Raw genomic sequence first — 18,674 nt, forward strand, 5'->3', positions numbered from 1 at the left:
AAGGAAATAAATGAGGAAATATAAATGGCAATAAAAGTGGGAATAGATAAAGCAGAAATACAAAAAAAAACATGAATAAACATTTTCCCTAATTTTATTGCTTTGAAAAAGGAGGCTGCAACCCATTCAGAACAGCAGACCAATCATGTCCTAGCCATGTCCGCGCGGGAACTTCTGTAGCTAGCATACGTGAGTTAGCATTACCAAAAGATGCTAAATGTTTGGCTCAAGCGCAGCCAGCCATGCCAAAGTTCTTTCAGCACAATCTGCAGAAGAGAACAATTGTCTAAGGCTACTATAACCATCGCAACGCAAAACATCGAAAGCATGAGAAAGCATTTCGCAAAGGACACATCAAAGGACACTTGCCTTTTTTTGAGAAATTAAAATTAAAAGTTTTAAAACATGATTTAACAATATGCAAGTGTTCACAATTTATGCACATTTTTGGTGCTATTTTCACAGTTTTTTCGAGTCTACAATTGGATGTTTGTCAAGCCACGTTGTATGCCGAGTTACGCAGACGTGACTAGTCGACTCTAGTCTAGTGGATCAAAATAATCATTAGTTGCAGCTCTATTTGCAAAATTCCATTTTCCACAGAGCAACAACAATGCAGCAAAGCACAGTTACCGCAGTCCTGTGAGTGCGGTGGCATGGTCCATCTAGTTCATGACCTACACAACTTCCCACATAAAACACTTTGAAAACATGTTGCGTCGACCAGCGAAACCAGGCAAGCATCTTCTCAGGTCGGTCATAGCCCCTAACACGCAGCAAAAGGCACTCATAATCCAGGACCAGCTGTGTGTGAGAACATCTGACACTTGGTATGAAAGCAGGCGGCATTGTTCTAAAATTGGAGACATATTTCCAGCGTGTTGCGGTGATAGAACCTGGCTAATTATCTCGCCCTCAATTACAAATATTGATCAGATGTTTGGCTCACACGCTGGAATTACACTAATGGCAGAAACTGGGTCCAAGACAAACATAAATCAGACAGAGTGTGTTGGAGGCTGAGGAGCTGCCAACACTGCAGATACTGACAAAACACAATCACCTGCAGGTACCGAAGTGTGTGTTCACATGGATCAGACGAGCCTTTGATCTCGCTCAGCAGGAGCCAATTTATCAGGACTTCTGAGGCGTTTTGTCAAAACTATTGTTGGACGAAGTTGACAAGGACGAAAAAATACCAACCTGTTTCAGTGACACGTTTGCATTATATTCTGACCGCAAATTATTTACAGCAGAAAAAACTTCAATCCGTGAAAAGATTCAAATAATATGATAAAAATATGAAAAAAATCGAATATATTGATAAGATGAAAGGAGAACTAAAACTTCACGAGAGACCACTAGGCCTCTGGTGGACAACAAAGATGCCACTAATGGAAAAAATAAATAAGTGCCATGCGGCAATAATAGCAGAAATGCCTGTGTGATTTAAGCCTTTGTTCTCAGTTGCACATCTCTTGGATAATTTACTTTTCCTGCTCTGAACATGTGGTGATGAATGTACATTTTTAAGTGTTTTTCCAGCCTGTCGTTTTCAAGCATAATGCCCTTGATGCATAAAAGTTAAAAGCATCTTGGCAAGTCTCTCATAAATATAACCAAAGGTTGCAAGACAATGACTCGACAGACAACAAATCTCAACATTAGCCAGGGACACAAACAGAATAGCTCGGGGGCTATTGACTCCTCCAGTCTTTATTCATATGCTTCTTCAATGCAAGTCCAGTAATCCAGGAATAAATGAGTCACGGCTGTAACTTTCAGTGCTCACTAAGCGTGACACTTGTACGTAAACTGTTCCAAACTATAGTTGCTTTTACCTTGTCCTAAGAGGGGAATCTTTTCAGTTCAAGTTCAGTGCTGAATCATTAATTTCTCTTGGATGAGTTGGGTATTTCAAAGCACTGCAAAAGTGGTCCCAAATTACTCAGTAGGCCAGCCATTTGGTTAATAACAAACTTCTTCATATATTCTTTCTCTACAGTACTAGAGCATACCTCACTTTTTCTGTTCATTATGGAATTGAAGACTTCATTAGATCTTTTTTTAACAAGACCCCCAAATAAACTCCTCCAGCATCTCATCTCAAATCTTTAAATGACTGAGAAGCATGGTCTCAGACTCTAGCTGATCCTCTGACCTCCACAAGGAAACAGCGATATTTGTAACAGGGAGTCCTGACAATCTGTCTGAGACAGGGTAAGTGACTCAGTGATCCGTAAGAAACTGAACCGCTGCCCCTCCAGATCAAGTTGTGCCAGTTGGTGAATCCTATTAGGATGTTTCCTGGACACGTCCCTAGTGATGGTATTAGGGCACGTTCCCAGTATTGAACCTTTATTTTCTAGAGCTGAAACTGAAGTTACAGACACTCAGAACTCACAAGTGTTCCTTTTTGTGTACATATCTGGGTCACTAAATGAGCTATGTCTGCTTCATGAGTCTTATAATTCTGATTTCTTAACCTTGTAGAGCCCCCTTTTCCAAACCTAAACAGGAATGAAGCTTGTTTGCTTCATTGTCTTCTTCCCTCCAAAGATAGATGGCTGGCTGCAGGCTGCAAGGTTCAGGTCATAATGCTACATCTCTGCGTCTTGCAGTGAAAGAATTAATGTCTTTGTCAGCCAGTGCCTGTTGCAGGTCCTTCTGAGCCAAATAGACACCCCAGTAGAACCACGCAATGTTTGTCCAAGCATAACTCAAGTCTCTTATCAATGCATTTGATGTGAAACTTGAACATCTGTTTTTCTCTGCCTATCTGAGTTACGTCGCCAGAAATCTCACCCAGCTTTTCAGGGTGAATACTGCGGTGTTCCTCTGTCAAAAGAGAGGCAGAACATCTCTGTCTATTAGGCATCTAGAGGACATTCCGACAATATACCTGACCCATCTACGATTGTTTCACTCGTGCTTATGCACACATACATCCACACAAGCTGTGGAGTAAAAGTTAAAAGCATCTTGGCAAGTGTGAGTACAAATTTGTCTTTTGACTTCACTCTTTCTTCCCAATCTGTCCACCCCACAGTTCATCTTCCCCTCCTGGCTAAAAGTCATCTCCAACCAGGACAGGACACTGCAGTAATTAGGACAGAGAACCATGGCCTCAGACTTAGAGGAGCTAATCTTGTAGACCATTCCAGTGAAAATTGGAGACCTTACTTTGTCAACGGCAACAGCACAACATGATCCTGTGATCACAAGGTGAATACAGTTTCCACACTGAAATTCCAACTCTAAAAATATCAAGCAGAACCAGGGACGAGTTCCACACAAGAAGCAATGTTCCCTGCAGAGAGTGCAGCTCAAGTTTCCAGCAGAATACCAATAAACCTCCCTGCGGTCTTCATTTTCTCAACAAACAATTTATTTGAGTGGCAACAAATGAAGATGATTTAAGGGAAATTGTTCCTAAAAGTTATATCCACTCCCACAATCCATCTCCTCAGTTATCATGTTTGTGTTAGCAACACTGAAGTGGGTCTTGAGAATACAGCAGATACTAAAAGAGGTGTCTTTTTGTCCTTGCAGCCGTCCTTCTGATTTTGCCGTTGTCGCCTTCCATCATCCACTCAGCAGGGGCAACGCGTTTTGAAAGGGAGACTTGTTAAAGCAACCTTACGACTGGTTGCAAAGTGAAGAGGTCTCATTCCAACGCCTGCAGGAGCGCCGCTCGGCTGTCAGGCGGACGCTTCTTAATAACAGTCGGTGAAGATTTGACACATTGAAACTCGACAGCCTGGAGGAGACAAATATTCAACTCTGCAGCACTGCAGATACCAAGCAGGGGAACCGATTGCTATCTTATATTTTGCTCCTCAACGCCATGAACTCTGACTGAACCACGCAGTTTAAAGAAGTTTTAAAATATAGGGACGTGACAAGCAGCACAACAAATGTCACCACCGGCGGAAGTCACAGAGAATGTTCTGTTTGACGCCAAGGTCTTCTTTATCTATCCAACGCAACAGTTTGAACTTCAAAATTTCTGATACCTGACATCAATACAGGGTGGTTTGAGATTACAGACCACCCTGTCTGTATGTGACACTTGTGGTGTCACATCTGCTGTCACTTCGATTTTATTTCATTTATTAATACTACATCACCCATAATGTACAGTAGCTATGTCCCATCTTTAAGAAGCATGTCCAGGTTATTTCACAGTCACCACTGAACAACTAACTAAAATCAATTATTACAGTGAGTTCAGTCAGGAATACAGACGTGTTGCGGCCTCGGACGGCAGAAGTCTGTCTTAGCTCAGGCTCCAGCCAGTCGCACAAGTACGACCCAAAAAAAATAAAAAATAAATAACTAAGTCACACTCTGTGATCACTGCTATATAACAGACATTTTTTAGATTTTTATTGTTGTTGCAAAGAAGGTTCGTCACTGCCAATTTGGGTGGAACTGGTGCGAGAGTAACTGTTATTTTTCTGCGAGGATTTAAGGTTGTAAAAAAAAAGGGGCACTTTTCTCACGGAGGGAAAAAGAGGGCTGCCAATCTTGCATCAGTAGGTTCAATCTGTGTTTGTCACATTCCATCACAGACACTGTCCTTCTTCGTTTTTGAGCATCCACCCAAATTGTTTGTCACAACTCAATTACTGAATGTTTTTGTAGGAGACAAGACATGATTTTGAGGACATTAGCACGCCTCCACTGCACATGTGCCAAAATATGACCTCACAAATTTGAGCAGTGTTTATGTGCACATCTTCTGTTTACATTTCCAATCATGGGTGGCCACAGCAAGTGCCCCATCTTAGTCATCCTATCTTGTCAAACCAAAACTCACCACATCCATGGTTCTCCTCGGTGCTTTAGCACTATAGAGACGACCTACACTGGGATTCCGGGCCCCTCATGCTGATATTTTCCAAAAGTAGGGCGACTTCTCTGCTGTTGAACTGCAGCGAAGTGAGACTCCACAACCACAGCACAAACCCATCGTCAGTCATGCGGGAGATGTACGATGCATTCTGGGAAGAACACTGCCATCTATGAGCCTCATTGGTTGTCTTCCTCTACTTCCATCTCCAAATAGTCTATCCTCCCTAACTGCTCTCTAAATTTCTTCACACGAGCACTGCCTTAATAGACAAAGATCTGAGGTAAGAGAAGGAAACTGGACTTGTGCAAAGCAACTTGAAGGCCCTGATGACATCACAAACCTTAGTTGGAATCCCCTCATTCCAACTATATAACAACGATATATACTGTATATAGTTATCGAGATATATATATATATATATATATATATATATATATATATTTTTTTTTTTTTTTTTTTTCGAACGTTCTGGACTTCGAACAAATCGGAGTTAGAACAAAAATTTCGAGATTTTTTTCCTTCTGATTTCGAACGAAAATCCAGAAGTCCAACACCCCCGACCGATCAGCTGACCCACGACGCGCTTTGTTATTGTGTACAACGCAGCCTCTGTATGCAAACGTGTCCCATTAGCTACATTTACTGACTATTTGTTCTTCATATTGAGGTGTAAAACCTTTTCTGTCTCCGCACTGGACCGTGGTAGAGTGTCACAGGGGAGGTGCTCGCTCTCGACACCTCTCCTCCAGGGTTTGATGTCCTGTTGTGGGCTGGAGCTGGGACAGGGATGAGGCGAGTCTGGGACAGAGCGTTACTTGGTTTATGACTTTGTCACAGCCAAACTGCACAGAAGCGCACATTCAGAGCTGGACACGCACCGGGCACCTCTTCACTTCTGGAGAGACGTCACTCACTCGGCAACCCCTCCCACATGCAGCGGCCACACACATAGAGGAACAGCGCTCCTGCAGCACACACTCTACATTCACTCCTACATTATATATATATATATATATATATATATATATATATATAATTTTTTTTTTTTTTTTTTGACTGTGGTGACATTGATGTAGCATTACGCAGCCTGTGTTAGCTGTGGCATGAAGACATAAGGCCCACCCAGGTGTGTTGACAGGAAAAGCAACAATTAGCAGCAGAATATAAATCGGTCTGTGACTCAGAGACGTAGATCAAAACACAAACACGCATTCGACCCAAATACTGAACGGTATTCATCAAATATTCATGTCGCTGTCAAACCCCTTCTGTGTGGGTTCAATCTTCTTAACCAACTCTTGGCAAGAGCGTCGAAATATCTGAAATTAGTGAGCCATTCTTTCAAGTCGGGGTATCCAATCTCAACCAAAGCTTTATTTTTTAATTGCAGCACAATCTAATGAGATTAAGACTCCTGTCAATATGGATGAGATTGGCAGAGGAACGGGAATAAAAAAAGACCTCTAATATCAACAGTTGGTCCAACTCTATTAGCCAGAGATGGAACGATAGTTTGGGGCGACAGAGTTTGCTTTGGGTACTGCAGATTATCACAATATAAAAAAAAAAAGATTTCATCACGTTTGCACAAAGATGTTAAATCGCAGCTCAAGAAGACGATAAGTAGAAATGATAAGATTATGATCTAAATACTTTATCATGGTTTGTCTCTGTGTCTCCAAACGTCTCTGGCGTCATGGGGGACACGTGTCTTTTCCCAATTAGTCTCACTCATTTAGCCGACAGTGAGAATGTCAGGGAACTTCAGAGAGGCCGGGGATGACCAGGACTTCATCCGTGCGGCCAAAGGACGGATTATCGGCCCCTGACAGCACGTTTGAAGTGCCAGACCCTTCGTAGCGCCGCAGCACAGAGAGGATTTGGTTAATTACAAAAGTGCCAGTCATGATCACGGCAGGGGCGTTTCTATCCGTGTTCCTGTCAGCCACAGCAGGAACACTTATTATGAATGAGAGTGAAAAGTAAAAAGCTTCTCTGGTGAGACGGAGGCCGGCCGGGTCGGAGCGCCGACACTTCATTAATAAGCCAGGAGCGCCAGACACTGGGAGTCTTTTCAGCCAGGGAGGTTAAATTCACCTTCACCTTGAGAGGACTGAAACATGGACTCCCCGCCCAGTGAGGTTCACACTACACAGGATTAAGAGCTCGACAGACAGGACTGAGGACGGACAATCTAATGACCTGGCAGCTCAGAAAAAGTGTCATAACACCGTGTTTGAACGGAGATCCTGAACACTTCTAAACCCATCTGATCATGTTGTCACACATGGTCAAATTACCTCTACTACACAACATAATTGAAAAAAAAGGTAAAAACTTGAGTGTGAAGGCAGGAAACCCGGCAGTGCAAGAAAGCAGTGCTGGAAGGTGAAAGTGGACCTCACTCACATTAATGCTGTAGGAAAATAGCCAGACAAGGTAATAAAAAAGTGTCAAAAAAGAATCATTGGGTTCAAGTTTTTAACATGAAAATGTGCATATGCATTGAATCTGAAGATCTTTCCAGAAACAAGCCTGGTAGACTTGAATGAAGCAACCGATAGCATGGTTGCTAAGTTAGTTGTCTAGTGTCTAACGTTAAACTAGTTAATAAGTGAGCAGAGTCGCTGTCTACTGAGGTCAATACAAGAGTCTGAAACAGCTGCGACTTAACTGATCTATTGTCCTCGTGGAGCTACGCTCTCCATGTAACCGCAGTTAGATTACTATTGAGTGTAAGAAATGTTTCTTACATTTATCAAATTCAAAGTTGTACCTTCTTTATGTTTACATTTCATGCATTTACCATTGTTCCATATGAATCTTGCCAATTGATAAATTCCTATTACAGTCTTAAATGTTTATAAACTATTACAGCAGTCACCACAGCCGAAGTTGACCAATCGCTCACAGTGGTCCACGGGACTGCTGAGGGAGTTTGAGTTTGCTCAAACACATCCAAAATTACAGGGAAGGTTGTTTAAACACTTCTTCAGTTAAGCTACATAGGTAAATGGTATATGTGATGTATCCACTGGATCACACCATACAGCGATTTCAGTCCATCTGCGTGTTAGTAAACACACAATCTGGAAAAGGAACTGAAAACTTGAAAACATCAGTTCGGAAACAGCGATCGATGTGTCAAGGCAGAGAGAACAGATGAAGCGTTAAGGACGACCCAAGCAAAGAGAACAATTTAATTACAGGACTTTCGGGGGACTCTAATTGTGATGCTGCTGGATGGCTTTAATTGGAAAAGATGAGACAGGCACAGACGGAGGACAGATAAGGTCTTGATGGGGCCAAAGCCCTTACCTTTGTGGGAGAGCCAGCGGATGCTCTGCTTGCTTTGAATGTCCCAGAGTCCCACCGTCTCGTCGTGGGAACCCGAGAGGAGCAGGGTCCCATCCATCGAAACAGACAGGCAGGTCACCATGTTCCTGAGGGACGAAGACGATAAGAGCTCAGAGCGACAAATAAGATTGTTCAGCAGCTACAACCCCCATCAATATAAGGACAGTTTGGAGCAGTGTTCCTGATGTCATTTTTGAAATTTGAGCTTCACTGCCAGAATCGGTATGAGACTTTGAATTGAATTCCAAACTAATCTTGGTGAGTTTGCAACTTTTCTATATTACACTTGGGGTATGAACTCACCTGTGTCCTTTGAAGACTTGGTTTCCGTCGTTATCGGACTGAAAGGATTTGTCGCGACTCAGACTCTGCAGATGAAACAAACAGAGTTAATCTTTATCGGTGGCAGCCCCACCTCATTATCTTCCTGCTCAGGTTCTGCTCCACTTTAACTTCCAGCCGTTTCTCCGGCTTGGGCTGGTGCCACCGACTAAACACTTGGATCGATTCTTTAATGACGTCTATTAAAGAGTCACTAGAATGGGACAAGTGGGCTTCACTTCCAGGTGTGTGGCATGGAAAAGGCCGGCCGCTCTCCTGCTGCTGGATGTGTTTACAGTGTAAACAAGTGGAATTGTAATGAATGAGGTGAACAAGTAGCTGCACTGACATGAAAGACAAGAGGGAGACGATAAGGGCTTGAAACAACAGACTAAACATACGCCCCCCCCCGCCCTCTCTGAAGCCCTCGCTGTGTTGTGAATGGAGCAGGGCGGGTGAGCAGTGGTGTAAGAAGCCATCCAAGCCAGGGAGGGCGGGACGGAAGGATGCCGGCGGAAACATAATCTCCTTGGCAGAGGTAATAATGCCCTCAGTCTGTAGGGAATGTCATGGTATCGATCAAGAAACCTGCCGGCAACTGGTGCATTAAAGCTAATCCCCAAACAAGGGATGCACAACATTTTTGTCAGATCCTGCCAGAAACAGTGTCATTGCTAGGTGTATGAAAGTGCACGCATGAGGACGTATGTGGCTTTGTGCTGTGCGCAATACGGAAAATAGAATAAATAAAGTAAGGATCAAGACTTCTTGACTGAGAAGAGCAGAAGCAAAAGGATATGAGCTGATTTTGTTTCCAGCAGGTTTTGGCCCTAATGAACCTCAGCCTCCTAGCAGCAGGGAGTAGCTCAAATGTCTGGGATGAAAAGGGACAGAGGATTGCTGCCAGCCACCTTCTCTGCAGAGCGGATCATACACACTGCAGCAGTGAATAGCACCTTCTGATTTAAGATCACCGAATTGCTGGATTTGACACGATGTGGCCGATGTACTGTTTGTGTGGATGAGCCTTGAGTGTTTAGGGAAAGTGCATGGAGGGAAGAGCTTCGTGCTCGACGCCCTTCTCCATACGCCGCCGCCACAGCGAACACGCATTGGACCCGATTCAATATTTTCCAGATACTGTTGATTCAATTTATATTGCGATTCTGATTAAAAATAAAAATAATAATACACATGCACATCACGGTTTCCCACAGACATTTGGTCAAATTGCAGACTGTGGATGTATATGTACATTTATGAACACTATTATTCACTCTTAATAGATATACAACTCAGTTGGTGTGCAATGGTGTGCAGAACAGGTTCTGACAGTAATATTTCGGAGGCTAAATTGTTTCAGTGATTGAGAGACTGCGTTATCACAGAACAATGCGGAGATGCAACAGGAGAGATACACTGTGGGAGCTGGATTAAATAACCAATATCCAACTACTATCCCAGGAGTTTTACAGCCCAGGTCAACCATCGACCACATGGATGGTGGTATTCCAGTAGCTACAACCATTTATAGATGCATAAAAAAAAAACAATATGTCCGTCCCTAAGGGACAAGAGTTATTAAAACAGGATTCCTCATGATCAAGACAGAAAAAACTTGATGGATTGGATTTGTGGGTCAGAATAAAACGGATTCTATAAAGCCACAGACGATGGAGGAGCTGAGGATGAACTCACTGACTGCTGCGTTGACTTTAGAAGCAGGAATTCAGAATAAAGAAGAAGAAAAAGACAATTAAACGTGCAAAAATATCAACAAGGGATTAATAACTAATAATATAAATTCATATCTGCCTCTTTTCCACAGGCTATTGGATGGGAGCAATGCTAGCTATCAAAGATTTGTCGCGGTGAACGCCAAAACGTGAACGTGAAGGAGAACGTGTTGGAAGCTGTCGGGTCAAGTTTGTAACAGGACTTTGGTTAAAACTTTGAATCATTACAAACTGAAAGTAAAACAGTCATTATCATAAGTATTTTACGCTATAGCTGCCAGTTTAGCAGGTAGCGAGCCTTGTCTCAATGTTCTTTCCCTCGACTGGAAGCACTTCAAAGTCACATTCCGCCCCGTGGTGCGCGGCAAAGAGCAAACACAGCGAACGGCTTCAGTCATCTTTCTGCTGATCGGCGCTTAACCTCCTCAGAGAGCAAAGACAGTATCGTCCCTGCAGTTGGAGACTTTGCGCTGCGACGAGCTCCTGTCGCAACAGTTGAGAGGGACCGAGGGGCTTTAGACGCCCTCCGAGACGGAAGACGGGATCACGCCGGAGACGGAAGCTGTTTATGGGAAAACGGGCGCGCTCGTTTGTTCTGAGGATTAACGCGCCGAAGCACAGAGCTTTAAAATGCAAAGCTGCTGCAGTGAAAGAGACAACAGCATGTCGAGTCGCAGGGAGAAGAAAAGGCACAGAGGCGGACCGCTATAAAGAGACGAGTCATCACAAACGCATCATCTTTCCAGGGTTTATCAGCGGCCACATCACTACACCTGGCATATTCCTCGACACGTTATCTCGCTTGCGCTTTCACTTAAAGGTCAAACTCGACTGGCTACCTTTGATTAATATGGTCATTAGAAAACAAATACGTCAGATAACACACCTCACCACCGTCGACTAAATAAAGCACAGTAAACATAATTCCACTTCAGACGGTTAAATATGCTAACTACAAAGAGTACAACATTCATAAATTTCCTTTCAGTCTTCAAATCACCTGTACACGAAAATGTTCTCACTACCATCCAAACACTGTCACCCCTTCCGAATAAAAAGTGCAGTCCCCATTCGACGGCTTTCCTTGGAATGCCAGGAGGAAGATGCTCTCCAGCAGAGTTCTGACCTTCCAATTCTCCTTTATTGCGCCCACCTATGTCTGTCATATCCAAACCCCAAAACACCCTCAAGTCTAAATCAATCCAACATCCCCTGAAAAACAGGGCAAAACATCAACTCGAATGCAACTCAACTCAAAAAGCAATTGCACTACTGAAAAGCCAAAGTCAAGGTAAACACATCCAGTTTCCTTCCTAACTCCTAACTTGACCACTGAAATCTGCGAAACGCCCTTTTAAGCCAGCTGTGACCTCCCAAGTGGCCCCTCGGCGCCCAGCCCGACATTTGAAAGCGTGAATTAATAATCCAAATACAAAACTCTCTGGTACAAAAAGCAACGTTAAAAGCGTGAAATTAAACATGCAGCTTAACCCTGATAGTTGATGTGATTCGCCCAGGACCTGGCTGAAGGCTGACATCTCTAAAACTGCTCACTTGAACATCAAATTTGACACCTCAACTCAAAACGGTAATTGCTTGAATTCACCGTAGGAAAAGCCGAGAACAGGGGTCTTGAACTCGGTCATCAAAGGGTGGTGCAGGCTTTTAGCCAGAGAGGCGTCAGGTCTGTGAACAGAAAAAACCTGAGGGATTGGAATCTGTTTTTTCACCAGGAAGACCTAAATTACTGCACCATAATTGTACAGGTATCCATGAAAAGGGTGTTTCTCCAAGGTAACTTTGCTGAATTATAAGACTTGCAGATTGTCCTGCCTTCGTGGACGCACAACATAATTTGTTTTTTAACAAAATCTTGCGGTTATCCACAGCTTTTCACAGAAGGCAGCTGCCACAAACCAGATACTATCTCAAAATGCTGGTACAACCAGTCTCAAAACAGCCAAATAGCTCAAAGCCTGGTTGGTTGAGAGTCTAGGGCCACTTGTTTTAGCCGATACCGGAGGAGTAAACCTATGCTGGCTTGACTGTGTGGCACAAAACCCTGCACCGACTCAGCCCTTCGAGAACCGAGTTGAAAACCTGAGGCCTCGAAGCAATCACGCCTAGGAAGAAGATTTGCAAACAATTTGACTCTTACAAACTCAACTCCCTACTCCATCTCATGAAGTTTTCCTCTAACCTCAAAGTACCAAATTCAACCATTCATTACAGAACCGAGCAAAAAAAAAACCAACTTGAGTTTTTCACAGATATTGAACCAAAGAACATCCAACACCAGACCCTGAAGAACCCAACGCCACCCAGGGATATTCAGTAGGACTCTTAAGTACTTCGGTCACACCTTAAATTCAGAGCGAACCACTAAATACACAGCTAAAGACAGTAAAAAAAATACTTCATCCGAAAACACAATTTAATGCGTTGGATTTTTGGCTCCAGCTGTTTAACCAAACTTCCTGTTGTGTGGGGGCAGGACACTTCAACTTCTTCTGCAGTCGTGTGTGCTCCTAGTATGGCTGCTGATCTGTACATATTGGTTTTAATCAGATAAAATATTTATGAAGGAATCACTTATGCATTTCTTCTCTTCTTGTGTTGTCTCAGCGGAAATTGAAAAAAACAGAATTTGCATTTGAATAAGGAGTTATGAGGAAGTAATTCTACTCTTGGTTTGGAATTATCCATCATATGAAAGTGGTGTTGAAAGTCTGAGTTTCATGGAGAGAACGCAAAACTATTTTACATAAATACATCTGATTTGGGAATAGACAGTCAGAAAGCTAACATTAGCCAAGCTCAAGCCCGCGGAGCAGGCAGCTACATCAGCCACGTGTTATGACTGCCGAGATTAACGTCGAGGCCGATCCAGAATTATTAATGCCTCCGTCTGATCACATCTAGGCACAGCTGGCTACAACTGCCGCCATTTGGGGGATTAATAGAAACACAGGAAGGGAATCTTCTCACACAGAGAAGTAATTAACAGTAACTGAGCACTCATGCCGACACCTCACGCCTCCTCAGTGATGCCTTTCTTCCTGCGGTGAAGAGCCCTCAACACTTTTTCTATAACAGTCAATATTTTCATCAACAACGTGATGGTTCCCCATCAGTTCCTCGAGGAGGCCTTTTCTACAACTGACACTTTTTAGCCCACGAAACACCACTGAAAGATATACAAGCATATTTTCTGGCAGCTTCACTGTGTATCAATATAGACATTGACTAACATGTGTTCACACATTTGTTGCAGCTCTTTTTACCAGTCGAGCTATACATATTAGATTATACTGACTTGAAGCGAAATATGAATTCTTTGCATTTTGAAAAAGCCAATGTTGAATACCAAAATACTGAACTGTATGTACTGGTGAGTAAAACTGCAGTGAAAGGTGACAAATGGTGTTCTTTCACCTTGTTATTGCACATGTGTGTAGTACTAAAGAGTACATAATACTCTTTAGAACTACACAAAAACCACAACTGCCACAGTCACCACTTCGACAAACTTTTCATTTTTCTTAAGCATAATACTTTGTATGACTCAACTTTTGTTCTTAGATAAGTAATTCTCAATTAACTGCTGATTTATTGAGATTGCACTGCTGTGTATTCAGTTCGAAATACGAACTGAATCAGCATCTATGTTCAGGATAAAAAGAGAATTGGCCTCTAGTCAAGAGCAGTCAGCCACAGATCCCAAGAGGAGACTCCTCCAGCTGCTCCACAAGCATTTACGGTGGCACACCACCGACTCCGGATATGTACAGCTGACTTTGGACCCCAAACCTTTTATCCATTCCCAAAACCCGAGGCACAGTTTTCCACTGCAATCCTCAGCATCCACCGCAACGCTAATATTTTCACCTTTTTCTACAAAAGACATTCAAAAAATGCACAGATCAAAACCTTATCCAGAGGCACAGAACTAATTAAAGCAAGAAGCAACACACTGCATGAGCTTCATACTGAGCAATACTGTCGTGCTAAAATGGGGGCAAATCTTGATGATATTGATCATAATACTGCACCATGCCAGCGAATGTGTGCAGTCCTGATGATGGGCGAGAATGAGGGAGCGTGACCATCTCGAGATGTTTCGTGTGGCTGACACTGGATCACAGTCCAGTCCAAATTAACAGCTCCTCTCTCATGAAACTGACTTCACTCCAACTCAAGGAATCATACTGACCAATTACACAACCTCTGACAGTCCAGTCAGCAAACTCTTGCCCACTACGACTAAGATATGGACTGGCACTTCACGCCTACTTAGTATTCAAACTGTGATACGAACCCAAACTGGAGTCGCAACTCAATCTTCAGATGGCAGACAATATCGGTGAAAACTCTGTACGAGTATTGTATGTTTCAGATTCCATCCTTGAGTATTCCACCTTACCCTTCTGTACTTAACCGTATCTTCAAACACTCCCTCTTCACCGTTGAGCACCCCGGCTTCATCACGGTGTTCAACTCTCTCGCCGAGTCCTCTGTCTTTGAGTCTTCATCTATTAATGTTGTAGAGTCCAAACCTTGAGATCAACTGTCTGCGGGGGGAGATTCACTTCAGTTTCTACTGAGCTGCATTTTTAACTTTCATGCTACATAGAGATGATCACTGTTGGGGAAAAAGTGATTGACAGGAAGAAATGAAAAACTCCAGGACCATCCAAAGAGAAATGGCGATAATCTGTCATTCACTTGAACACTCTGTTCCGACGACATTCCATGGGCCGGTTATTCAAAATGAATCGGGCGGTCGTGACGGCGATGCTATTCCAGATAAGGGCGTCTCCACTGTTAGCCAGATCTCTCGATTAAAACCGGCCACTGCCAAAATTAAAGTAAAGCTGTTTAAAAATAGATGCCTGTTTAAAAAGTAATGTTCAATACTTTTAGATTCAGAAATATCTTGCAGAGGTCAGACTGCAGTAATGACATTCAGAGCAGAAGTGCAGTTATATAACGACCCGCAGCTCCGACCGGCTCAGACACACACGAGATGCTAATGAGGCAGCGTCTTGCTCAAGGGCTCCTGCACACAGACGTGTTTAATAATCGGTGTTTGTTGTCTCCCTAATTACAAATGACACTGGTAGCGTTCCATTTGATCGTTTCATTGGTGCAAATGATTATTCAAACTCCAGGTTTGACTGAGTCGGCGCTCGGTTCACCAAAGTTCGGCTCCCTGCAGGTGCTGGAGTAACCTAGAATTGAAGTAGGAATTGAAGTGATTTACATGACTGAGGTCCTGTAGCCATGAAAACGCACCACTGCAGAGTGGAACACACTAGGTGGTCATAATGATGTATGAAAGTGCCTCAGAAACTCACCTGGCTGCACAGCGAGACCTGGAAGATGTTCCCATCGCTGCCACCGCAGAAGAGGAAGTATTCGCTGGGGTCAAGGGTCACCGACATGATCTCAACGTCAAAGAGGACGGACAGCAACATCTCACCCGAGGACAGCTCCCACAGCTGGAGAAAAGAGGTACAAGCGCCTTCAAATTAGGCTCAGCTAACAAAAATCATACAACACCACCTTCAAAATACTGACACGATCCACAGTTTAGCAACAAGATGCCTAACATCTGCACATACTTACATGATCTGCAACAAGAATGGACGCATGAAAACTTTTTCCGGAGACGCACAATTATTCAAGACATTGGCAACACAACATAAGTTTCATGCTGAGGATTCAATTCTTGAAGAATCTGACCATAATTAGGGCCGCACCGTTATATCGGCTGAGCCGATATGAACATTAATGATGTCATTACGATAGGCCGATCCGCACCTGGAGTTGTAAGGAAGTAAAGCATCTCCCCACATGGAATGATATGGAAAGACAACTTTCTTTTAGTCCAGTGAAACACCTATGTTTGTGTCAACATGCAACGCTGAAGGCTGCCTTTTTTTCTTCAGTATAAGGTGCAAAAGTCCACTTTCCCAATGTCAATGTAGTACACCACGTGAGTGAGAATGGGTTGTATAATCCTGAAAATGCTGCTGAACAACGCTTCTGTCTTGGCGTGGCGGGGCAGCCTGAGTTCCATGATGCGTTCAATGAATCTAGTCTAGCTGTGGCTTGTATTTGGTGCCACGCAAAACTCACAACAGCACACCTTCAATAGTAACCTTTCCCTGGACATGTAGCAGCCTAACATAAAGCTATTTTTCTGTTTAATACTGCTAAGTGTGGTGTTTGCTATGAATGTGTTCTGGAAAAACTCTCGCTGAGAATAAAATAAAATAGTGCTAACAAGAGCCAAGCTGTTGTCAGACATTTTTAGCAGATTGCAAAGTCATCAGTTTTCTGAACATTAGTTAGGCGCCCGCCATGAATTTACATTTCGCCCGCAACATTCTGAGGAAACATATTCTTAAACCGGCAAGTTGCTGCTAATATGGTTTGCACTCTGCTAATTGTCATGGCGTGAGCAGTTCATTATTGTTTCTCTTGTTTTTCAGCGAATCGTCAACACAGACACCGATTGGCACATTTCCCATAGGTTATATGCTGTGTATATGAGTTATATGTGTGTATGAATATCTCAAACACGTGACTACTGAGGTTGTTATTTACACAAACTTTTCAACTTGAGGATTAATACTTATTTAATAGTTTGTGCTTGTTTTGCAAAATAAAACTGAAAAAGGAAACCACTTGCTCATTCATGAGTGACTGAGTGAAATGTCATACTTTTGGCTTTCAGATTCCATTAGAGCTCACCATTTTTTTTTTATTAGGGAGCTATAAATTTCAAGTCCATTCAGAGTGGTGGAAACCTTGGCCATTGTGTAGTGAAAAACCTCCCTGAACAAAAGCAAACAGATCCTTTTGTTTGCTTTTGTTCAGGGATTCCTCCATGTTTGTTGTTGTTGTTCTCATCCTAGCTGCCACGTGTCTTGTGCATCAGTGAGATCAGTGGACCAGGAACTTCTGCACTTACAAAGGTTCCCTGTTGTCTGGAGAGCAAACTGTTCAATTAAATGTAATTATTAATTTATATATAGTATCTCAAACTGAATGAGTTGCAGTGGGTGCAGGTTTTTCTTCCATTGAAACAAGCACGAATTGGTTAACCAATCAGGTTCAACAGTCTGACAATTAAGAGTCTTCAAACACATTATCGGTGTTTTCTCCGGATTAGTCGCAACGAAAAACGCGCCCACTGTGGCCCTTTTGTGGATCATTTTGAGACCCCAGATGAATAGCAAAGAAAATCCTATAAGAAAGAATCCTATAAGGAAATCCTTCATTTACCAATTATGACAGATCTCTCTGTCGGTTTCGACCGAACTTGAATAGAAACCCTGAGTCCGTCCAGTCCGAGACCAAGACAAGAACAAGACCTTAAAACAATGGTCTTCACACGTCACTAAATTATTCGATGGCTGCCAGGCCTTTCGTTAGGAGGGTGTCTGGGCATCTGCAGAACATGAAAAAATGGGCATCCAATTCTTGACCGTTTCTTGGCCGCCAGATTATGCTGGTATATGGCGGCGTCTGGCGGCTAAATTACGGTCGAGAATCTGGCGTCCATTTTACCATGGTTTGCAGATGCCCAGACGCCCTCCAAGCGAAAAGCCTGCCTAAACCCAACTGATGAGATCAGCGAAGTCTTCCTAGGATGATATTATTTTATTCTATTCATCTTAAAATTCATTGAACTCTCCAATTCTGCCTTCAATTCCGCAGAAGGTTGGTGTATGTTTCAACAGCCATCGATGCCGCCTCATGAGCAGCTGCGGCACCACCCTGGCCTCGCTGACCGAGTTCATCCAAGTTTCTTTTTCCTCTCGTTCGTTTCCTCCCCACCATGAGATTTTTGTGATTTCTCTGCCAACATTTCCCAGCGTCTTTGTTCTCACCCATGTTCAGAAGTATAACAAAACCGACTTTTGGATCTCAATCGACCACCACTCGCTCCCGCTGATGTGTTCCAATTTCAATTTCAATATTCTCATAAACCCCCGACAGCCGCTGATTATGAAACAGCATCAACGTAATGTCACTCTCCCTGCAAAAGTTTCAAACCCCGAATCACTTCTCAAGCGAAGGTTGGACAGCACCTTTTTTTTTTTAATGTTCACATTTTAAATTATTCAACCTCATTTTGAAAAGCTCATCCAGCAGCCGCGCTTGGAAAGTGCAAATTCAGGAAACTGACTGACGGACACATTAAGCAGCGAGGGATTACTTTAATTTGGAATGACGTGGAGTTTGAGGTTTAAACAGGACACGGCGACGTGTCTGTGTTCAATTATTCAACGTTAACCGCCTGATATGATCCATACAAATAATAGACCTGCAGTAACTCTGTGAAAGACTGAGGGACTAAGTACTGAGAATTTAAAATTTACACATCACAA

The 18,674-nt window shown here is 43.0% G+C and overlaps 1 protein-coding gene across 1 annotated transcript in view; it reads right to left on the reverse strand.

The window, feature by feature from the left end:
- Nucleotides 1–18,674, reverse strand: part of wdr18 (WD repeat domain 18) — a 47,223-nt gene that overhangs the window by 17,421 nt on the left and 11,128 nt on the right. Inside the window, exons 5-7 of the mRNA XM_053853322.1 lie at nucleotides 15,630–15,773; nucleotides 8,519–8,583; nucleotides 8,177–8,301 (exon numbers count right to left, since the gene is read on the reverse strand). Coding sequence (XP_053709297.1) covers nucleotides 8,177–8,301; nucleotides 8,519–8,583; nucleotides 15,630–15,773 — 334 coding nt within the window. The remainder of the gene's footprint in view (nucleotides 1–8,176; nucleotides 8,302–8,518; nucleotides 8,584–15,629; nucleotides 15,774–18,674) is intronic.

Source organism: Synchiropus splendidus, chromosome 1 (genome assembly GCF_027744825.2).
Source record: "Synchiropus splendidus isolate RoL2022-P1 chromosome 1, RoL_Sspl_1.0, whole genome shotgun sequence".
Lineage (NCBI taxonomy): Eukaryota > Metazoa > Chordata > Actinopteri > Syngnathiformes > Callionymidae > Synchiropus > Synchiropus splendidus.